Below are 25,279 nucleotides of genomic sequence, written 5' to 3'. Positions count from 1 at the left end.
GTTTCCTTTAGAATTAACGTTTGTTCTCAGGTCCTTGGGATCTCTTAACATGACGATTTTCATGGGGACCAGACTCCACACCAAGGGACTCTTCCCCCATCTGAATAGGACTCCCATTTCCTTCAGAATAGACCTCTTTCCTGCTACATGCCAGAAACATAAAGGCCCCACCCATGCCATTAGATGCAGAGCTTAAATTCTGAGATAATTACAGTAGTCACAGCAAGAAGCAAAGCCTTGGGGAGGCCATTAATAATGCAACATGTGGCCATGTAGATTCCACATACGAGAGAGAATATGAAAGCATATTTAATATGAAATGCGCTAAATACAGCAAAATGAGTTAGGAATTTCAGTTGACTTCTCCTTGGAAACTAATCGCTTACCCGTTGCAACAGCTCTAGGTCCATAACAAATGCAATCTGGAAAATATAACAGCTTGTGGGATCCAAATAGGGGCTTCCCCAAACAAAATGAAACTTGGGGGGGGGGCAATCACATAGGAGAGTTTGTGAGACAGAGGAGAGCAAATGTACTTCAAAGTCTACTTCTATTCATATTTAATCTGGTACCAGGGGATCCAGCAGATGATCCTAATCAGACCACCTTAGCCTGCAAACCACAAGCACACTCTCTGGAATTGGACATCATAAAAAGTAACCATGAGTAGGATCATTACAAGTTTTATCGTACTTCACAAAGAATAAAATTGTAATGAATAAAATGCCTTCATTGCAGAAATGGATTTTTCCTCTGATCACTGTTCCTATGTAATGGCTTTTCAACATTTGAGGCATAGTATCATTGGACGGTGCTTGCTGTTCAGGTGGAATAAATAACAGAAAGCTCTTGCCATGTTGCCGAGCATGGAGAGCCTGTTCAATGAATATCAAATATCAACTGATTTTGTTTCTTCTGTACAGAAGCATAACTCGTTTCCATGCATTACCCTTAGTGGATCATCTAAGCTCTATTCTCTGATTATGATGAAAACTTTTAAAATAATAAAACCTGATTTTTTAAAAATTTTTTTACTTTTGACAAGATAGGTTGTAAAGTGTTGGGATTTCAAATTTTTAAAATCCAGTAATATTATGGTAAAGCTCTTGTGTTATTTTTTGAAAGTACAGAAAGCTGAACTTTTCTTGCTTTAAACTAACCAACATCCAAAATTTAAACAAACAAAAATAACGTGGTACTTTTCCTTAAAGGCGATTCTTCATCTTATAAAAGAATTCTGCTTAAACTACCACTTGGCAATTAGTATATTTTTCTACTATAATATTTATAAAAACAGTTTAGAAGAATCTAAATTCCCTGGGGCCAGAATGTTTGGAAATTTGAAACGTTTCAGATTTAAGAAAGGCAATGTGGCACATACATCCCCAGAAGTGTCTAAAAAGTTACATACTAATCAAACACATTAATATTCTTCAGGAAAACTTAAGCCTTTTCATACTGAATCAAATAAATAAAGTCTATATTTAGACTCCTGTCAGCTGGGTGTAGATTTTGCCACTAAATTAGTTTGTGACAAATAACAACAAGGAAAGGTACCTGCCAGTGTTTAGAACTTTTCTAATTTCAGACTGATGGATAAAGGATTATTACTTTTTTTTTTCATTTGTACACACACTGTCAAGTAAACTAGTCTGCTGTGTAAATTTAAGAAGTGAAAATAATTCAAGAAATAAAAAAGATAGCTTATATGCTGATATCATATAGACAAGACACTACTGAAAATGAAAAAATAACTTTAATGAAAATCACAAAACAAATAAGAGTTGGTAAAATTAATGTATGTATCTCTTAAAACTGAAGGATTTCAAGTCTCTTATATCGATTTGGTCTGTAAAAGTGCCATCTTGGCATAAGACACCTTAACATCTACACTAAATGGCTATTTACTACCACTAACCAAAATCCTCTGGCTGTAAGTCCAAAACCACATTTTTTAAAGGCAGAATTCTTGAAAACTGAATGCACAGCATGAACAAAGCCCATAGGAGGCACTTACAGAAACTCACAACCACATAAACATAGGTTACCTCCTTCTTCGGGTTTACAAATGCACAGAAATTACATGCTAAAAAGGATAAGTGAACACATGTTCCCAGTTATTACTGTTTTTGTGAAATCTGGGTCCTATTATCATGCCAAATCCCAGCATTAAGAACAGATCCCTAACACCCCAAATAACAATTTATACTAAGACTAGAGGCCTGGTGCACGGGATTCATGCACTGGAGGGTGGTGTAGCCTGCGGGGATCAGCCAGCTGTGTAATTGCTCCTCATTCTAGTCAGCCAGTCCAGCAGTGCTCTCACTGTAGGAGCACACTGACCACCAGGGGGCAGCTCCTGCATTGAGCATCTGGCCCCTGGTGGTCAGTGTGCATCATAGTGACTGATCTACCGGTTGTTCTGGTGGCTCCACTGTTCCGTTACTGGGCTTTTATTTTATAGGATGATCTTGGGTCTTCCTGGTTTATAATCCACATTAATGGTGAAATGCCTTTGATCATTTTGATGTTAGTCTACCTCTCTCAAGCTATTTTCCAATTGAAAACCAAATCTCCTCCCTATAAGCAAATGAAAGGGTTTCATTATTATCTACCAGTTATTTAGAGATAAAAGATCCTTAACTAAATCTTATCAGGGCAGACTTAACCTCGGCTTGAACCAACCAGAAAATCAGTTGGCAGATTTCCCCCTACATTTAAGTACTCAATGTTAAATAATTGTATATAACAAGTCACATTAGGAATATATTTTAAGTCTGGTTAATTCTTCAAGCACTTGTACTTCCTGAATCATACCAAGGTTTGTACAGACAAATGAGGAACTAGAGACCAGAGAGGTTACAGTGTCACACGGCACATTGGTGGCACAGCTTGAATAGGAGTTTCTATTCAAGTTTGAAGCACATTATTTTATCTAAGGGAGAAAATACAGAGAGTGCAGAGATATGGGTTAAAGTGCAATTATCAGTGACTAGTTTTTTGTTTTTTTTTTAAATATATTTTATTGATTTTGTACAGAGAGGAAGAGAGAGGGATAGAGAGTTAGAAACATCGATGAGAGAGTCGTCGATCAGCTGCCTCTTGCACACCCCCTACTGAGGATATGCCCGCAACCAAGGTACATGCCCTTGACCGGAATCGAACCCAGGACCCTTCAGTCCCCAAGTTGACGCTCTATCCATTGAGCCAAACCGGTTTTGGCTAGTTTTAATTCAACGATTATTTGGCTCACACTTTAACCTCAATGAAATTAAAACTTAGCTGTAAAAGTAATGTGGGTAACTAAAAAGTTGGTAGAAAATGCTCCTCAGGACTTTAGAAGACTCTAGAATTAGATGAGGAAGCAGAGGGAGCTCTCTGGTGGGACTGAAATGGGTGATGCAACAACTTACCTGGGAGCATATTTTGCCACTATAAAGAATCCTTCAGTTGTTCAGTGAGCCAAAAATATATTTAGAACCTTTACAACCTTCACTAGGTCATTAGAGTAGACCGTGAACTCCCTGGTCCCTTAAATTTTAATGAACCTGAGCCCTTTAACAGTGGCACAGAGAGCAACTTTAGCAGTGAAACAATTAAAATGTTAATGGGGTTTCTACTGTAAATAGATTTATGAAAAAAGGAGAATGCTGACTGAGTTGTTTCTTGGCCCCAACTTGTTACTGTCAGTTGAATTCAAGCAAAATGCACCTTACAAAAGATGTAAGGCATTCCTTTCCATGGCTGCTGCCTATGTGATTGCTATTTCAAAATTCATTTCAATATTGCATACAACATGCCGAAAGCCCAATACAAATACAATTATGTTATGACAGAATTAGCCAGTGTGTATTGCTGTGTCTTGAGTTTTTCCTTGTTTTATTTTACATGTGGTATGCTAGTATACATTAAAAGGAAAGCCATGTTCATTTTTGTTCATCCTGATACAGGGAGAGTTCAAAAGATAAGAAGTGGTTCTCAGTGTGAGTAGAGCATGCAGCGCATTGGAAAATAAATTTTTGATGTCAAGATGCATCCTCAGAGTATTCATGCTGAGGACAGTTTCTTATCTTTTGACATTTGTAAGCTGGGATAGCCAAATTTTGTGTAAACTCCACAATAAATAAAGAAACAATACAATTTGACTATTATTTTATTAGCATATGCCTTTGTCTATGAACCAGACTCTCTCTTCATACTCAAAGCACTGTAACTGAATATTAGTGCTTTGGGCTCCAGAAAAAAAAAGAAAGAAAGAAAGAAAGAAAGAAAGAAAGAAAGAAAGAAAGAAAGAAAGAAAGAAAGAAAGAAAGAAAGAAACAAAGAAAGAAAGAAAGAAAGAAAGAAAAGAAAAAAAAACAACATTCATAATTAGGTTGTCTTTCTCCAAGTCAGAATCCACCACACTAATCATGAAGAGAGTTTTCTTAATAATTCAGAAAAACCAAACTTGCATCTTCTGGGATCACCTCTTTCCTCAAGAGCAAAATCCACTAAAGCTCCAAATCACTGTCAATTCTTAATCAACCATGTCAGTGAGGAGGAACATTAAACACCACTGAAGACTCTCACCTGAAGAGTGACAGAAAACATTTTCTAGATCATAAGTTGACAAGCTACATAATTTACAGCCAAGGAGCTGATGTCTCAGAGTCAGCAGGAAATGCTTTTACTGATTCCAAACATGCCCTCATCACTATCACATAGTTATGAAGCAGATTTCTCTAAAGAAACTAGAGATCTCCAAATATCATCTCGTATAAAAATGCCATTTGATTGCGTACACAGACAGACATGCAATCAATCCTATAGGAGGGACATGGAAGTATTCATGAAACAGGTGACTTTTGTGTTGTGTCTCAGAGATTGGCCTAGAAGAGATGGATAAAGGAGGAAGTTCACCAAGGGCAAAGGCCCCTCAGCAGGTAAGTGTTGACTCCCTTTGGGAACTCTCGTGTATTCTGGTAAGAGCGGAGCTTTAAGTGCATGGAGACAATAATGGCAATAACGTTAGTATATCATTCCCAGAAGATACTGTGCTGCCAAAGCCTTGCCATGCTCTTGCCCTCTTCCTGTAATGAATGCTCTTCTGCTCCCAACCCTCCCTCACCTTCAAATGCCACCGCTCCCATGAAGCTTTTCATGATTTCCTCTCATGAACTTGGTTTGTCATAGCTTTTAAGTTACAGTAATACTTTGGTCTAATAGGGACTTAACTGCCCTACAACAAAAAGCACAGTATTTAATTAAAAGTTCCTGGGGAATGAAGACTTCATCTGAACCATCTTTACAATCTCCACAGAACCAAGAAAAATGTCTTGATTATTATGAGTTGATTGTAAGTTCTGCCCCATTTATAGTTAATCCTGCTGTACTAGTACAGCAGGCAGCCCTTTCTCCTGTCATTTCTGGTGATAGGAATAATGAGGCTGAAAATGATGGCAGATACATAGTAAATGTTTAGTCACGCAAGAATGCAGACCACCAGCACAAGCAGCCTCTATACAGGAGTTTCCACTTCCTGTCAACATGACCAAAAGTGAGGGCTTCTAGAGTTGAGTTCTCAACTAGAACAAGGTTCTTCCAGTGGGTTTTTTTTAGAGAACTCAAAGTCAATTATTTTTACAGTAGCGATATTGTCCACTTTCTACATTCCTCTTGCATATTATAGTCCTGAGGTTTCCACAGCAATTGCCACTCCATTCTTCCTTCTTCCCAGCTAGTTTCCTAATATCTTTAAGTCCTTTTTCATCTGCCCTCCTCTCATATATTAAAATTTCCCAGGTCTTCTTCTTAAATAATTTTTCCTCCTCACTTTTATATACATTTGTCTTCTGCCACTTCAACATCCAAATGTAGCTCTAGTCTAGACCAATCTCCAGGCCTCAGACCCTTATGTGGAGTTTCTCTAGAAGGATTCCACCAAGTCCCGCAGCTGCCTTAGTGCCCTGTGGTCACTGACGAGCTCACCTTCTCCTTTCTCAAAGCTCCTCCTTCTCCATTACCCAGGAGACACATCAAATATTTTCTCTCCCTGGCTTTCACACAGTTATCAACTCCTCTTAATATCAAAATTCCAAATCTGTTCCTTCCTTTAATTTCAGCACGCTTTCTTTATTTTTTACATTCAAACCACTTCTCCCTCGCTTACTAAAAGAACCTTCTAATTGAATTCTTTACTCTGGTTTCTTCACTCTCCAGCCCATTCTTCATTCAAAACAAAAATCTGATTTAGTCATTCCCATTTTCAGTCATTCACTTCCTCCTGTCTCCTCATTAGTCCCCTGCAAAATCCAAAGTTCTAGGACCCTTCCTGAGACATTCCCTCTCAGCTGCCCTACTATGGCCCCTTTCATATACTTCCTTCCAAACATACCATTAAGAAAATGCTTAGATAAAAGATGACAGGGGCAGGACAGCAGTGAGAAAGAGAACGTGAGTGAGGAAGTGAAAGGGAGTGTGTGGAAATGTGGGTGTGTGTGTGTGTGTGTGTGTGTGTGTGTGTGACAGTTTATATTCCACAAGATTTTGGGGGCTGGTGGACCAGGCTCTCTTAGATGGGGAGCCCCTGATACTGCTGCAAGTACTCCTTGGCAGCTGGTGTTGGTACAGAAACCATACCATCTTGAAAGGCAGAGCTACTGTGACTAGGAGCCCAGGCTCATCACTACCCAGACTGGCCTCAGAAACCACCTAGTACCCTACAGCCACTCCAGCCAAAGACCTGCTACCTCAGCTACAGACACATGGACACTGGGACTCCAGCCTCCACCCCACTTGCCACAGGCTCCTATGAGTCTCAGAGTGTGTGACACTCACCCACCCCCGCAGACCTGCCACTGCAGCTACAGGCATCATGTGCTTGGTGCCTAGGCTCCCCAATGATAGCAAAAATGGGAAGTCAAAGAAACAACCCCCAAAGAAAAGAAAAGGAGGAATCACAAGAAAAGAATCTAAATGAAACAGAGGCATGAAATATGTCAGAAAAAGAATTCAGAGTAAGGGTCACATAGTTCATAAACTGAGGGGATGAGAAAATCAACTTAAATGTGAATCAAGAGGAAATAAAAAAATGATAGAGGTATATTAAAAAATTTGATGTAAGGTTTCAACAGTAGACTAGAAGAAGTGGAGAACCAAATTAGTGTGATAAAAGACAGGGCAGGAAAATACACCCAACCTCAACAGGAATTGGGGGGAAAAATTAGAAAGCATGAGGAAAGCCTAAGGGAGCTTTGGAATAACATTAAAGGAAGAACCATATGTATAATAAGGGTACCAGAAGGGCAAGAAGAGGATCAAGGATTAGAAAATTTATTTGAAGAAATAATGACAGGAAACTTTCTTGATTTAGGGAAGAAAAACTCACACAAGCACCGAGTCCCAAACAAGATAGAACCCAAAGACCTACACCAAGGCACATCATAATTACAATGGCATACATTCATGACAAAGAGAATAAGGTTGCAAGAGAGAAACTACAAAGGATTTCAAATTAAATTATCAAATGATTTCTCAACAGAAGCACATAATGCCAGAAGGGAATGGAATGAAGTATAGAAAAGTGATGTAAAAAAAGGGACTGAGTACCAAGAATACTCTAACAAGCAAAGTTATCATTCAAAATTGAAGGGGATATGTGGATCTTCACAGACAAATAAAGTATAAGGAAGTTTATCACTACTAAGCCAGCAATGTAAGAAATGCTAAAGGGACTGTTATAAAAAGAAGAAATAGAAATGGAAAAAGAAACATAGTCATAAAGGACAAAAATGCCTACAAACAAGTACCTATCCTATATAATAAAGGCTAATATGCAAATCAACCAAACAGCAGAATAACCAGTCACTATGACACGCACTGACCACCAGGGGACAGATGATCAATGAAGGAGCTGACCCCTGGTGGTCAGTGCACTCCCACAAGGGGAGCACTGCTCAGCCAGAAGCTGGGCTCATGGCTGGTGAGCATAGCGGCGGTAGCGGGATCCTCTCCCACCTCTGCAGCAGTGCCAAGGATGTCTTACTGACAGCTTAAGCCCTCAGTCAGCAGTCAGACATCCCCAAGAGTTCCCAGACTACACGAGGGCACAGGCTGGGCTGAGTGACCCTCACCCAAGTGCACAAATTTCATGCACTGAGCCTTTAGTCAATAATAACCTTAAACTTAAATGGACTAAATGCTCCAATCAATACATAGAGTGGCTGAATGGAAAAAAAAAACATTATATATATATATATATATATATATATATATATATATATATATATATATATATATATATTCTGTCTATAAGAGACCCTCCCTAGAACAAGGGACTCGCATAGACTAAAAATGAAGGGATGAAAATATATTTTTCAGGCAAATGGAAATGAAAAAAAAAAAAAAAAAGAGCTGGAGTAGCAATACTTTTATCTAACACAATAGACCTCAAAGTGAAGGCCATAATAAGATAAGGAAGGCCACTTCATAATACTAGAGGGATCCATACAACAAGAGAATATAACTGATAAATATATATGCACACAATGCAGGAGCACCCAAATACATAAAACATTTCTGGAAGATATCAAGGGAGAGATCAATAGCAATACAATCATAGTAGGGGTCTTTAATACCCCTGACAACACTGGATAAATCCTCTAGTTAAAATTCAGCAAAAAAAAAAATAGCAATCCTAAATGACTCACTAAATCAGATGGACTTAATTGATATATTCAGAACATTTCACCCCAAAGCTACAGAATATACATTCTTCTCAAATGCACATGAGACATTTTCAAAAATAGACCACATATTGGGTCACAGACAAAGTCTCTTCAAATTCAAGAAGACTGAAATCATATCAAGCACTTTTTTAGATCACAATGGCATAATAATAGAAATGAACTACAAAAATTATCACAAAAATCCAAACACTTGGAGGCTAAATAGCATGTTAATAAACAACTAGCAACCCGATGCATGAAAATCTGTTCAAGAATAGTGCATTCTTCCCCGGCTGCCAGCACTGACTTCCTTCTGGCACCCGGGACCTGGGCTGTCCTCTAGCCCCTCCAACAGGCACCCGGAATCTGTGCAATGTTTTTCTGGCCCCACTGGCAGGCACCCAGAACCCAGGACCCAGGCAGCTTTACTCTGGCCCTAGAATGACTCTTGGAAGGACGTCCAGTCTAATTAACAAATTATCTTTTTATTATTATAGATTATTATGTTACCAAAGACATCAATAAATAAATAAGTAAATAAATAACCATCCTGGAAACAAATGACAGTTAAAGCACAACAATCCAAAATCTATAGGATACAGTAAAAGCAATCCTGAGAGGGAACTGTATAGCATTACCGCCTACCTCAAAAAAAAACAAGAAAAGATGGTAATAAATTATCTAACTCTACATCTTAAAGAATTAGAAAGAGAGCAACAAGAAAAGCCCAAACTTCACAGAAGGAAGGAAATAATAAAGATAAAAAGGAAATAAATGATATAGAGACCCCCCAAAATATATAAATAAACACATACAAAAGTTCAATAAAACCAAGCTAGTTCTTTGAAAGGATAAACAAGATTGATGAACCTCTAGCTAGGCTCACCAAGAAGCAAAAAAAGAGGACCTGAATTTAAAAAATGAGAAATGAAAGAGCCAAAATAACAACAGACCTCACAAAAATACAAAGGATTGTAAAAATTACTACGAACAACTCTATTCCAACAAACTGGTCAACCTAGAATAAATGGACATGTTCCTAAAAAAATACAACCTTTCAATAAGGAAGAATAAAAAAATCTGAATAGGATGATAACTATGGAGGAAATTGAAGCAGTAATCAAAAAACTTCCAGCAAACAAAAGCCTTGGGCCAGATGGCTTCACAGGGAAGTTTTATCAAACATTCAACGAAGAACTAAAACCTATCCCCCTCAAACTATTCCAAAAAGTCCAAGAGGAAGGAATACTTACAAGCTCTTTCTATGAAGCCAGGATTACCCTAATCAAAGAAACATGAAGATACTTCAAAGGAAGAGAATTGTAGGGCAATATGTCTGTTGAACATAGATGTTAAAATCCTTTACAAAATTTTAGCAAATTCTATCCAGCATTATATTAGAAAGATCATACTCCATGACCAAGTGGGATTATTCCTAAGATACAAGGATGATACATCTGCAAATCAATAAATGTGACACATCACATAAATAAATTGATAGATTAAAAAAATCACATAATCATATCAATTAATGCAAAAAAAGCATTTGACAAAATTCAAAAACACATTCTTGATAAAGACTCTCATCAAAGTAGGAATAAAGGGATCAGAACTCAACATAATAAAAGCCTTAATATGATAAACCTACAGCCAATGGGCAAATGCACACTCAATGGGCAAAAACTAAAACATTTTTCCCTAAAAACATGAACAAGACAGCGATGCCAACCCTCACCACTCCTGTTTGACATAGTACTTGAAATACTAGCCATAGTGATTAGACAAGAAGAAATAAAAGGCATCCAAATTGGAAAATAATAAGTAAAATTGTCATTGTTTGCAGATGACATGTTATAGTACATAGAAAACTCTAAAGACACCATCAAAAAACTACTAGATTTAATAAATGAACTCAACAATGTAGCAGAATACAAAATTAACACCCAGAAATCTATGGCTTTTTATACACCAATAATGAACTCAAAGAAAGAGAAACAAACAAACAAACAAAAATCCCATTTACCATTCCAATGAAAAAATTAAGTTACCTAGAAATAAACTTAACTAAGGATATAAAAGACCTGTTCTCAGAAAACTACAGGACATTGAAAAAAAGAGATAAGGAAAACATCAACAAATGGAAGAATATACTGTGTTCATGGATTGGTAGAATCAACACCATTAAAATGTCCATACTACCCAAAGCAATCTACAGATTTAATATTATTCCCCATTAAAATACAAAAGGCATATTTCATAAACCTAGGACAAACTCTCCAGAAATTCATATAGAATAACAAAAGACCCCGAATAGCCACAGCAATCTTAAGAAGAACAAAGTTGGAAGGATCACAATACCAGATATAAAACTATATTCTAAAGCCACTGTTCTCAGAACTAACTAGGACTAGCACAAGAACGTACATATAGACCAATGGAACAGAACAGAGAACCCAGAAGTCATCACAAGCCATTATGCTCAATTAATATTTGAGAAAGGAGGCAAGAGCATACAATGTAGCTAAACAGTCTCTTTAATAAATAGCGTTGGGAAAATTGGACAGATACAGGCAAAAAGAAAAGAAAAGAAAAGGAAAGAAAGGAACTAGATCATCACCTTACACTATACACAAAAATAAACTCTAAATGGATAAAGGACTTAAAAGTTAGATGGGAAACCATAAAAATCTTAGAAGAATCCATAGGCAGCAAAATATCAAACATATTTCCTTAACAATATCTTTACCAATACAGCTCCTAGGACAATGGAAACTAAGGAGAAAATAAATGAGACTACATCAAAATAAAAAGCTTCTCCACAGCAAAAGTAACCATCAATATAACAACAAGAGAGTCTTCTGCATGGGAGAACATAATTGCAAATGTTATATCCAATAAGAGCCTAATCTCCAAAATTTATATTAAAGGAATATAAATAATCCAATCAAAAATTATCAAAGGACTTTAATAGACATTTTGGAAAGTGGACATACAGAAGGCTAAGAGACATGAAACCATGACCAAAGTCACTAATCATCCGAGAGATTTAAATCAAAATGACAATGAGATACCATCTCACACCTGTCAGAATGACTAACAGCAGCAAATCAACAAATGACAAGTGCTGACAAGGATGTGGAAAAAAAGGAACCCTCATGCACTGCTTGTTGGTGGGAATGCAAACTGGTGCAGTCAGTGTTGAAAACAATATGGAGCTTCCTCAAAAAAATTAAAAATGGGACTCCCATTTGACTCAGTAATTCCACTTCTAGGAATATATCCCAAGAAATCAGAAACAGTAATCAGAAAGAATATATGCACTACTATGTTTATAGCAGCACAATCTTCAATAGCTAAGATTTATAAACAGCCTAAATGCTCATCAGCAGATGAATGGATTAAAAAACTGTGGTACATCTATACAATGGAATACTATGCTGCCCTAAAGAAAAAAGAACTCTTACCATTCATGATAGCATGGATGGACATGGATAGTATTATGCTAAGCAAAATAAACCAGTCAGAGTAAGATAAATACCACATGATCTCACTCATTTGTGTAATATAATGAACAATATAAACTTATTAACTAAAATAGATCCAGAGACTGAAAAGAATCAAATAGACCGTCAAACCTCAGAGAAAAGGCAGGGAAAGGTGGCAATGGGGGAAGTGAGAGATCAACCAAAGCCCACATATGCATGCATATAAGCATAACCAATGGACACAGACACTAGGGCATTGAGGGCATGTGCTGGGGAGTAGGGTTGGCCAGGGAGAGGTCAACTGGGGAAAAAGGAGACATATGTAATACTATATGTAATTCTTTAAACAATATTTTTTTTAAGTAAAGAAAATGATTTATGGGCCCAGCCAGCAGGGATCAGTGGTTAAATGTCAACCTATAAACCAAGAGGTCACGGTTCGATTCCCATCCAGGGCATATGCCCAGGTTGCGGGCTCAAACTCCAGGATGGGGTGTGCAGGAGGCAGCCAATCAATGATTCTCTTTCATCACTGATGTTTCTCTCTCTCTCCCCTCCTCTCTGAAATCAATAAAAATGTATTTTAAAAAATATTTATGGTATTACTAAAGGGCAGATCTTGCCTTTTCTGTTTGCACATGCTCTTCTCACCCACTGGAAACACAACCACAACCATCATCATTTTTACCACCCATCTAATCTCTACTGAAAAAATTAATTTAAAAACAAAGTCTTGAGAACTTATACTGAGGCCCTGAATTCATTCTCCCCCCCTGCTAGGTTACACATTCTATCTTGACCAACTCTTTTTGACAGGCTCTGGTCTGTTAATTGGTCTTCCTTCTCCTCCATCCCCCAGATCTATGAGTTAGCTAAAAGATAGAGGATTACCTTATCCTCTCTGTATCCTTGAAGACTAACAAAGTACTTGTCACTGAATAAATATTTGTTTAATGGAAGTTACAAGACAAAAATCAGGCACATCTTACCTAATAAGAGAGAAACATGTAAATTGACCATACCTCTGCTACACCCACAAAAAGAGTGAGTATGCAAATTAACCTAACAAAGATGGTGGTTAATTTGCATACATACCTGGGTCTCAGAAACCTCCTTGGCATCCTGGTCACTCCCAGCTGGCCATCAGTTGAAGGTTTTAGGCATGGGAAGGGGCCAAGCCTGGGATCAAAGGGAAGGGGGAAAATCAATGGAAACATATCCTCAAGTGAGGATAAAAGAAAAATAAAGAAATGTCATATCCTATGAAAAACAGATTTTGAAAATGCTTAAAGAAAGTTGTCATTTTTTCATGGTGAAGGGACTAGAGTCCGTGGTGATAAAAAATACCTTGACAGCTGTGGTGACTAACAGTGGCTGCATCAGTGGGGTGATGGGGCTGGTGCCTTCCCCTGATCAGCCTGGTCATCTTCTGTAAAGGTAGGTCATCAGTAGGATATCCCCTGAGGGCTCCCAGTATGTGACAGGGGGTAGGCTGGGCTGAAGGACCCCTCCCCAGTGCATGAATTTTGTACATCAGGCCCCTAGTATTAAATAACTAACCTGTTACTTAATAGGTAGTCAAAAATCTTTGACACTGTATAGTTCTTGATAAGGAGAAGGGAACTAAAGGAAACATTTTAAAAAGTGCTTGCCCTGGCTTGGTGGCTCAGTAGTTTGGAGCATCATCCCATATACCTGAAAGGCTGAGTGTTCGATTTCAGGTCAGGGCACATGTCTAGATTGTGGCTCCAATTCCCGGTTGGGGTGTGTAAGGAAGGCAACCAAGAGATGATCGATGATTATGTCTCTCTCTGCCCCCCCCCCCCATCTTTTTTCACTCCCTTTCAAATAAATTTTAAAAAATTCTCAGTGAGGACTAAAAAGAAGAAAGATAAAACAAAGTGCTCAATAAATATTTACAAAATTGAATAACGCAGAGAGATAAAATCTTGAATACAGTATAGCATTTAAGAGCATAGATTCTGGAGCCAAACAGCCTGGGTTCATGTTCCAGCTTTTACAATTATTAACTATGGAAACTCTCCTGAGTTTCATACTCTTATATCAATTATTCCAGAAAACGTTAACATCCCTGAATCTCAATTTCCACATCATGAAATATAGACACTAATATTAAACTGTCTAATGGGTTGTTGTTAGGATTCAATCATTTAAAATATAAAAAGGACTTAAATTGTTCCTGGTACATAATAAGTTCTAATTAAGAATAAAATTCTGATGTTTTAAATTATTCCATAGATAATCAATGTTTTTAAGAAAATTATGTTAGTAGGTCTTCGCTTTGATGAAAACTAAATTACATATATATATTCTGTATATATGTATATATTCTGTATATAAATAGAAGACTGAGAGAACATGAAAGAGAAATCCAGCCAGGAGATGAATGTAATAGTCTAGGAGTAAAAATAGCATGGCTGGCCTTAAGTGTTGGCAACAAGAAAGAGAAATAATTTAGGAGGCATTTCATTGCTGATGATTTGGCAAGTGAAAGGAATATAAATCATAATGTATAGTTATTCAATTGTCATATACAAACAGTTTTTCACAATCATCTTACCTAATGACAAAGTAAACTGGGAGAAAAGTAACAGCTATATAAGATTTCAAAAAGGAAGAAAGGGAAAGATGAGCAAAGTACCTAAGAAGGAAAAAAATATAGAGACATAATGATAACAATAGATGGTCTATAGCAGTGGTCGGCAAACTACGGTTTGCCGCTACGTTGACTAATGAGTTTGCCAACCACTGAATTAGACTCTCGATTCCAATAATTACAGACTGTTGTTGTTGTTTGTGATTAAGCCCCTATCCCAGTGGTTGGCAAACCGTTGCTCATGAGCTGCATGTGGCTCGAAAGCCACAGTTTGCCGACCACTGGTATGGGCATTTTGAGTCTGAAACCCCTACAGATGATAAACCTATAATTGAAAATACAAGTCTGTAACTCTGAAGAGATTGGCTTAAGTGTACAGATCTGGGTCTCATTAGAATAGAGCATGTGATGGGAGCCAAAGAAAAGACAGAAAAACCAAGTGAAGTGTAAAGGATGGGAAGAGGAATAGAGGCCACTAGAGAATGAGAACTTTAGATGATGCTGAGTGTACAAAGAAAAAGCACAGTGAGAAAAGTAAAAAATAGAAATGGGCACTGATATTGCATGCTACAGGAAAATGAGAGTAAGGTAGGTTCTAGAAAAAAAACAGCCTCTGAGAAGGAATTGTAGCAGAGGTGGTATACTGCAAAAGATTAAATGATTGGTGATAAGAAAGAAAACAACATCAATGAGCTGTTCTTGAAAAACAGGGTGAAGGAAAAAAGAAGTTAGGTCAAGCCAGATTTGAATATAGACACAGACATACTAAAACATGGAAGAGTGAGAGATGTAAAAAGAGAGATGTGAATACACTAGGGATCTATACTAATAAAAGGGTAATATGCTAATTAGACTGGACATCCTTACAGACAAAGCCAAAATGGTAGGGGCTGCAGCAGAGGTGGTTCGGGATGATCAGGCCAGCAAGGGAGAGCAGTTAAGGGGTGATCAGCCCGACATGCAGGTGAGCAGTTAGGAGTCAGTGGTCCTGGATTGCAAGAGGGTGCAGGACAGGCTGAGGGACCCTCCCATGCATGAATTTTGTACACTGGGCCTCTAGTAAAAGAAATAAAACAGTAGAAAGAAATGGTTGGTAATAAAAATTTTAAAAAAGACTGATAGAGAAAAATTTTAAAGATAGAATCCAGAAAAAAACAAACAAACAAACAAAAAACCAAGATGGTGGATTAGGTAAGCACCTAAACTGCCACCTCACACAACAATCTCAAAACAACAACTCAAACACAGAACGGACATCATCCAAAACCACAGGAAAGCTGTCTGAGTGGTAAATCTACAACCAGAAAGAAGGAGAGAAGCTCACGGATCAGGGGAGCCCCAAAGCGCTGAAGTAGGGAGACGCGCGTGCAGAGAGAAAGGGCTGCCAAGTGCCCGGCTGGTGGGAGGGGAAAGGAAGCCTCCAATTGCACTGAACCCCAGCACTGGCCGAAACCCCATGGACCCAGGCTCATATGAGTGGAGTCTGGACTGTAAAGAAAGGCACCTGGAAACTCAGAGATTGAGAGACTCCAGGTGCAAGCTGAGGTGGGCAAGGTCTAGAGTTGCACGAGTAAGTGTGCACAGAGAGGTCTGACCTTGGAGGTCACCACAGCCTCTCCATAATGGAAGGAGTTGGAAGCTTCTAACTGCACTGAATCCCAGTTCTGACTGCACTAAGCACTGAAACCCAGTTCTGGGCGAGCCCCTGGGGCACCCATACTCTTACAAGGGGAATCTGGACTGTCAGGCAGAAACTCAGGGGATCCGTAAAAGGCAGAGGTCTGAGGCTCGTGCACAAGGGCAGGACTGACAGGAAGCCAAAACTGTTGACTCAGCCCTGAGACTCCGCACCATCCAAGCTGAGCTCAGAGGCTTTTGCAATTTTACAAGTCTGATACTATAAGACTGTTTCCAATACAGAAGGTATCCTGGCGTAGACACAGCTGATACTCACATCCAATTGACCTGGAGGTCAATTCCTGCCAGTGATACTAACAACAATCAAGACTTAACTACAACAAGGCTGTACACGCAATCCACAAAAGGGAGCACCAAGAGTGCCTACCTCAGGTAACTGGGAGGCTGACCCATTGAACCATATAGGACATCCAGCACACAAAGCTACCCTGCCAACTCAGGGAAGCAGCGAAAATTCTGAGACAAGGAAACAGATCTCAAATGAAAGAAATGGAGGAGAACAAAAGACTGGATATAGAGTTCAAAACCACAGTTATAAGGTTTTTCAAAAATTTCCTAGAAAAGGCTGATAAATTTAATGAGACTCTCGAGAATATGAAAAAAGACTAACTAGAAATTAAAAATACACTGACTGAAATAAAAAATATTATGCAAAGACCCAACAGCAGACTAGAGGAACGCAAGAATCAAATCAAAGATTTGGAATATAAAGAGGCAAAGAACACTCCTTTGGAGAAGCAAGAAGAGAAGAGAATCCAGAAAGTTGAAGATAATGTAAGGAGCCTCTGGGACAACTTCAAATGTACCAACATCAGAATTATGAGGGTGCCAGAAAAGAGAGAGAGCAAGACATTGAAAGCCTATTTGAAGAAATAATGTCAGAAAACTTCCCCCACCTGGTGAAAGAAATAGACTTACAAGTCCAGGAAGCACACAGAACCCCAAACAAAAGGAATCCAAAGAGGACCACACCAAGACACATCATAATTAAAATGCCAAGGGCAAAAAACAAAGAAAGAATCTTACAAGCAGCAAGAGAAAAGCAGTTGGTTACCTATAAGGGAGCACCCATATGATTATCAGCTGATTTTTCAACAGAAACTATGCAGGCCAGATGGGAGTGGCAAGAAATATTCAAAGCGATGAATAGCAAGAACCTACAGCCAAGATTACTCTACCCAGCAAAGTTATCATTCAGAATTGAAGGGCAGATAAAGAGCTTCACAGAGAAGAAAAAGCTAAAGGAGTTCATCACCACCAAACCAGTATTATATGAAATGCTGAAAGGTATTCTTTAAGAAGAGGAAGAAGAAGAAAAAAGTAAAGATAAAAATTATGATCAACAAATACATTTATATCAACAAGTGAATCTAAAAATCTAATTAATTAAAAATCTGAGGAACAGAATAAACTGGTGAATATAATAGAATCAGGGGCAAAGAAAGGGAGTGGATTGATAATTATCAGGGGGAAAGGGATGTGGGGGGTGCAGGAAGAGATTGGACTAAAATCGTACGCTTACGGATGAGGACAATGGAGGGTGGGGGTAAGAACAGAGGGTAAGGTGGGAACCAGGTGGAAGGGAGCTATGGGGAGGGGAGGAGAAACAATTGTAATAATTTGAGCAATAAAGATTTATTAAATTTAAAAAAAGATTGAATCTAGAACATACAAGGAAGGGATTACCTTAAAAAAATAGTGGCACATTTATTTCAATGAGATACAGAAGGAAGAAGTAAAGACACAGAAAAAATACTGAAGCCAAGGACATGGAGCCTGAAAAGTTCATATAATACAATGTCAAGTTCATCAATAAAGTATGGATTAATGTTGACTGCAGAGGTGAGGATTAGGGCAACAGGAGAGTGTCAACTATTGCTGAATATAAGTAAAAAGACTCAGACTGAGAGAAAAACCAGGATTCTGGTAATTTCAACATCTAGGAAGAAGAAGTAAAGGACAGAGAGACACCACAGATAATAGTGATTAGAAACAGGGCTCTGGAATTGGATCAGTGGTTCCCAACATGGGGCATACAACCCACAGGGAGGCAATTTAATAATAAATTATTAACAGTTAATTTTTTGCATTTCTTATTGTTTTAGGGGCCTCATATATTATATATTATGTATTATGTATTATGTATTATGTATCATGTATCATGTATCATGTATCATGTATCATGTATCATTATCATGTATCATGTACCATGAATCATGTATTATATATTATATATATATACTGAGTGGCTAGATTATTATGATCTCTGTACAGATACTAATCTGGCCACTCAGTGTATATCCTATCTAATCCTATATAATAAAAGGCTAATATGCAAACTGTCCCCTCGACCAGGAGTTCAACCAGCAGGCAGGCCAGCCAACCGCCCATGTCGCCTCCCCCTGGCCAGGCTGGCCTGACCCCAACCATGCACAAATTTATGCACTGGGTCTCTAATATATATACACACTGAGTGGCCGGATTAGTGTGTGTGTGTGTGTGTGTGTGTGTGTGTGTGTGTGTGTGTGTGTACATATATATAATCATGACATAGTTATGCATTTCTGTTCTCTAATATTATGTTTTAAAACTTCATTTGCTATTTTTTTCATATCACGTCATATTATTATTATTTTTTAAACAATTTCTTAGTGATTTCTTCCTCAGTACTTCAATTGTCCTTTTGTGTGTATTTTTTTTCCCCTCTTTCTTCATGGATGCCATGACCTTTGGAAGCTCGTTTAGACCAAGTTAATAGCCTTTTAGGCTTCCTCCACACAAATAGGAGTTCACTTTTTTACTAATAAAAATTATATGTCACGGTGGGGAGACGGGGTGGAGGAGGGCATCAGGATTTTAGAGATGCTTAGGTGGGGCATGTCCACAAAAAGGTTAGGAACCACTGAGTTAGATAGAATGGGTCCCAAGCCCACTCCATCAGTTCTCAGCTATGAAGCTTCTTCAAGGCAAGTTACTTAGCCTCTCTCTGTCCCAGTGTCCTCTTCTGAAAACTAGAGACTATAATTATGACTGTTGTTATGATTAAAGGTATTAATAAACACAAACTGCTGCAAATAATGCCTTGCCCATAGAGAATGTACACCGCCTTCTCTAATTCACTTTAAGCTCATTTAATGTGGCTGATCTCACAGGAAAGAAAAATACTTTTGAACTAATTAACACCCATGAGTAAGTGACAGATCACAGGCCATGCTTAAATTATTTGTAATTTTAAAGTGTACTAATATTAGCCAGACATCTCTACCTGGCTTAATTCCAGGCTTTATGATAAGCAAAGTTTAAAAAATTTTAAATCCCAACATGGTGTGTGGTGCAAGAAACAACTTTCTCAATTCCCTTTTATAATTTTGGTTTATTATAGCTTCTTGCCTTTCTCTGCTTCTCAGTTTATCAATTCTTCAAAAACAAAATGCCCACCATCTTGACCATAAGTTTCTGTATCAGCTACAGAAGGCTAAGGATGAACAGTCTCCTTAGAGCTATCTTATATGTCAAACTTCCTGTATTAGGGAATGGATATGAGATGTCCTAATCAGCATAGGAAACTGCTGAGTCACAAAGTGGCTACATCTTTTTAAAATTTCCCCAATGATCAGAGAAATCCAAATGTCTCAAGTCATAGAAACTTAAGCTACTGCCTCTGCATTTATGCACGTCAGCCTGTGCAACACTTCCATGTTGACTACTTTCTATCACGTGTATGCAATAATTATGCAAGTGTTTGCAAGAGAGTATTATAAAGGATACATTTTTAATGGAGTGTGTTGCAGCCAGTCATTTTCCCTTTCCATTTTCAAAGATATGGAGGAGAGTTTATTTCCTTCTATTTAATCCTTTAGAAAACATTTGCAGAGTACCATTAACATAAGTAAACTCTTTCAATATCCCTTTATCAAAATGCCATTACCAGTTACAACACTCCGATGCATAATGCCAATGTTATCTTTCCCCAGTCCACAATTCTCAGTTTAAGCCTAGCTCATCCTTTTTATACTTAAACACCTATAGCTAGGAGAGAGCTGAGTAATTTCTTAGGAAGAGTCTCTCTGAGGAAGAGATAAAGCAGATAATTCTTAGGAGGAACCATCTTCCCACTGCAGGGCAACTGGCATCCCAACTCCTTCCATACCCAGCACCAAATGCCAACAGAATCCTGTAGTTTTTACAACATTAAAAAAAAATCCATAGATTTCTTCATACGTAGCAGGTACCAGCCCTTGAAAACCTCTGTCAGTAATTTTTTAAAACCCCAGGTGTTCTGAAATGGACCATATTTGTTAAGAACTCCTGCACTGAAATTCAAACTACCTGGACCCAAGTCACAAGACTTCCTGGAGTGTGAGCTTAACCTTACTATGTCTCTTTAGTCATCGTACATGGAGATGATAATAGAGTCTACATCTACTTCGCAGGGCTTTTTACAAGATAAAATTAAATAATACATGTAAAGGGACTAGACATTTGCCTTGCATCTAAGTATGAATTCAAACGGATTAAGAATTAACTATGATTTCCAATGCCAACTTACATACCCTGTTTCCCTGAAAATAAGACAGTGTCATATTAATTTTTGCTCCCAAAGATGTGCTAGGTCTTATTTTCAGGGGATGTCTTATTTTTCCATTGTTAAATGAAAATAAAGGAAATTTATTACCTGTATATGGTACGGTAGTACAGTAGTTGTCAACACAAACCAGACAAACTGTGAATCCTACAGTCTCAAGAATTTACTCATTTATTCAATGACAATCATGTCATCATCTTCTGGAACATCATCATAACAATCCAATTCCTGAATTTCCTGGTGAATTTCTTGTGACTCCATTTCTTTCAGAATCAGTGGACCAAATCTCTCATGTTTAGCCAGGGGGGGTGGGGGAGGGGGCTTATTTTTGGGGGATGCCTTATATTTCACTCAGAAGGAAACATGTAAGTAGGTCTTATTTTTGGGAAAACAAGGTAGTAGGTCCTTAGGCACTCTTTGAGGAATGGTGATTTTATAAGTCTGCCTAACCTTAGTTCCACAAGGTTTCCTCTATGTAATAAGACAAGGTCATCAGACAGATCAATTATCATTCGAGCTGGAGCATCCATTAATAAAAGTTCCTTTAAAAATGAGCTTGCTCTGGAGGAATGTACCATAAATACAACGCATTCCATTTAGGCTGACCTTGATTTAGCTACACAGTCATCTCTTCTTTTCATTTGTCACCCTGGCATCAAAAATCTGTTCAAGTATAAGATTGGCTACAGAGAACTTTTATCTGTGTTAATGACTTGTAAGTGCCAGTCTATACCGTAAGCTGATGCATTCCTATTCATGGTCCTCATCTTATTAGAAGCCTGCTCTCACTGATAATGGACCTCAGAGGTACATAAAAATCTCAGGAAAAATTCTAATTTAATAGACAGGCAGTGTGTAGAAGCCAAGTGCTATCCATGGTTGTATTCCACATGCCTGAAATAATTGCAAAGGCATCTGCAGAAACCCAACATGGTCCCTGCTGAGGAAACTATTAATTCTAATGCCAGGGAGGACTAACTACAAATTTGATTGGATTCCTTCCCATCCAGATTTCAAAAAGCACTAAGAGTCATCAGAGTCATCTCAATAACTCCCGCATTAAGAGCATCTCTATTAAACACCCAAGAATTTATATTGGTTTTAATATCCAATCTCATCTCACCTGATAAATAAATGAGCTGTCAGTAGCTGTGTCCTTTAAAAAAAAAAAGCAATGTCATCCTCCCAGCCTTTTCAACGGAAGTATCAATATTGAAACCTGAGATAAAACAGGTCAGCAGTGCAAAAAAGTGATGTGATATTTCTGTGATTTTCCAGGGCCTTCCGAAGGGATAATTTGGTCCCATGTGCAGGGGTGAATCTGTGGCTCATAAGCCAACCCAGAGTCCACTTTAATAGCGATACTTGTAAAGGTAAGAGCGAGGCTAGCCAACAAGCTTGTTAAGAAGCAGTTTCTAAGAAATGAAGGCTTATGCAAGCACAAGCTATCCAACATAAATGTGTTTTCTGAGATAAACTGGAGAGGAAAAGTCTAAATCAACCTTCTCGTCAAAAATAAACAAGACACATCTTATCAATGCAAGAGAAATCACCTACCCAGGAATTCTTTGCATTTCTGCCAAACATGTATTTACAAACTATGTAGGCAAGAAGTTCTGTGATGCCACCAACACCCTGGCCGTGTCTCCACATTTATAGTTAGTGCCATTTGAAGTCACCAGGCAGCAAATTGAAGGTGAAGGATGAAATATGAAAATTTACTATTTTTCTTACAAGAAAAAAAAAAAGTTCTGGGAACATCGCAGATGGCTTTGTGTACTTATCTAAACCATTTTTCTGTTATAAAAATGTTAGCATTTCAGAAAATGAAAGATGAAGCAACAAAATAGCAAGGTAACAAAGATGTTAAATGTTCCAAATCCTCTGGTGTCTATCCATGACTGCTCAGAGGAGAAAGGAAAAGCAGAACCAGCTCTGGCTTCTCTCGGACAACTGAAGAATGATCCCCCGGATACTACAGAACTCAGTGCAAACTTCAGCCAGCCAAGGCGACCAGGCAATCGGGAAAGACTTAGACTTCCCCTGAGCTTCAGACTACGCTTGCTACTGTGACCAAGAATTAGTATGTCCTTGCCTTCGCTTGTAATCTGGAAATGAAAGTATGCCCCATCATCAGAGAATACCTTTCTGCCATCTTCCCACTCCTCCCTTCTCTCCTAAGGAGGCCAGGCACTCATCCTTGACATACTCCTCCCCCAGCTCCTCACTTCAGCAGATGAGCCTGGCTCACTTCTCATCAAACCTGTGGAACAATCCACTCCTTCGGACTCAAAGATACTTGTCTAAATAAATAAAGATAGAAACCCTTTAGACTCAAAGATACTTCTCTAAACAAACAAACAAATAAAATTAAGAGAAAGAAGGAAGGAAGGAAGGAAGGAAGGAAGGAAGGAAGGAAGGAAGGAAGGAAGGAAGGAAGGGAAGGAAGGAGGGGAAGGAAGGAAGAAAGAAAGGAAAGGAAGGAAGGAAGGAAGGAAGGAAGGAAGGAAGGAAGGAAGGAAGGAAGGAAGGAAGGAAGGAAGGAAGGAAGGAAGGAAGGAAGGAAAGAGAGAAAAAGAAAGAAAGAAAGAAAGAAAGAAAGAAAGAAAGAAAGAAAGAAAGAAAGAAAGAAAGAAAGAAAGAAAGAGGAAGAGAGAGCGAAAGAAAGAGAGAGAAAGGAAAGACACATGTACTCCAAAGTCCTGGACTCTAGAAAGAACATGTTAAGAAACCTCACTGTTCGACATGATTTCATGCAAAACCCTTTCAGAAAGTGGGACTTGTTAGTCAATTACTCTTCCAAATAGCAAATTCACTGAAAAGCACACACACACCCATCCTCGCAGGCACTGGCACAATGTGCACACACCCACACTCCCAAACCTGGGGGGCTGGAGATGGGAATCATTCAGGCGCTGAGAAAGTATTATATTAATCAGATGGAAAGCACCCAGCCTCCCCCGCCTCCAAACCCCACTATCCAAGCGCTGGGGACCCCGCTTCTGCGCGCTCTGCCCAGGGTCGCCCACAGCCCCCCAAGGGATGCCTTCTGCCATTTCCCACCCCTCCGGGAGGGAAAGGATCCGGCCCTACTGTCCACAGGGGTCCGGGGTGGGGCAGAGGCACCTCGGGGGACCCCCGCTCTCCCCAAGAGTCCCGGAGCGATCGCGCAGGATCCGCTTACTTACATGTCTGGCCGGAGCTGCAGAGCGCTGCCCGGAGGCCAGCCAGCAGCCACCCAGGTGCACCAGCAGCACCAGAGCCACAGCCGCGGGGTCAGCATCCCCGCGGGGCGGAGCTGCTCCCGGCACCCAGCGGAGCGCGGGGAGCCACTCCGGCTCCGCCGGTCCGAGCCCGCAGCAGAAGTTGGGCTCGCGGGACAGAAGTTGGTGCGCGGGGCTCCGGAGCCAGGCTGGCGAGGCGGGTCTCCTGGCGGAGGGCTGGGCAGCAGCGGGGCCCCTCCAGGCATCCCGGGCTCCGGGGAGCGCGGGAGGAGTGGTGGCCAGGGTGCCGCCGAGGCGCTGCTTAGGCCAGTGGGATGCACGCCCCTGCTCCTCCGCGAGTGACTGGAACCCTGCGGACCCCGGCGACCCCGCAGCCCCTGCGGCCTCGGTGCCATGGAAACGCGTTCGCAGCCCTCTGGCCCCGGCTCCTCGGAGCGTTTAAAGAGACAGCCCCGCTGCCAGCCGGGGCCGGGCTGCACGAGCTGCTGCTGGGCGTCCCCACCCGCTCCTCCTCTCCGCCCGCCCCCCCGGGAGCTGGAGGGGGATGGATGCTGGGAGCTGGAGATGCTGCGGAGACGCAACATGAGGAGCTTTGCTCACTGGTCCCGCCTCCCCCTGCTCCCCCTCATCCTCCCCACCCACCACCCCACGCACTCGCCCAGACCCGCCAAAGAGGTGCTGGAGCAATGGCTTTCCACCCTCCTACACCACCAACCTGCTCCCAACCAAAGCAGCTGTGCGGCAGCCACCTCGGAGACCCAAAGGAGGCGGACTTTTCATTCTCTCTGGTTCTGTGCGCCCCCCAGTCCCGAGAGAGAGTCCATCAGAACACAGGCTGGGGTTGGGGAGGCGGGTGTCTGAAGTGGGAACCAAAAGGCAGTTGATTGAGTCAAGTCTCCGGCCAAAAACAAAAACAAAAACAAAAACAAAAAAAAACAAACAAACAAAAAAAAAAAACCTAC

At 39.8% G+C, this 25,279-nt stretch overlaps 1 protein-coding gene across 1 annotated transcript in view; it reads right to left on the bottom strand.

Annotated features, from left to right (window-relative positions):
* LOC311617506 (EGF-like and EMI domain-containing protein 1) overlaps positions 1–24,656 on the bottom strand; it is a gene marked incomplete at its 3' end in the record, with an annotated part of 495,068 nt that extends 470,412 nt beyond the window's left edge. The window contains exon 1 of the mRNA XM_084873845.1: positions 24,282–24,656. Coding sequence (XP_084729971.1) covers positions 24,282–24,562 — 281 coding nt within the window. The 5' untranslated portion in view covers positions 24,563–24,656. The remainder of the gene's footprint in view (positions 1–24,281) is intronic.
* Between the last annotated feature and the right edge of the window lie 623 nt (positions 24,657–25,279).

The sequence above is a fragment of the Pipistrellus hanaki genome (assembly GCF_964339955.1).
Source record: "Pipistrellus hanaki genome assembly, chromosome: 2".
In the NCBI taxonomy this organism is placed as follows: domain Eukaryota; kingdom Metazoa; phylum Chordata; class Mammalia; order Chiroptera; family Vespertilionidae; genus Pipistrellus; species Pipistrellus hanaki.
Note: the sequence above shows the minus strand (reverse complement) of the source record. Positions and strands in the feature narration are given on the sequence as shown.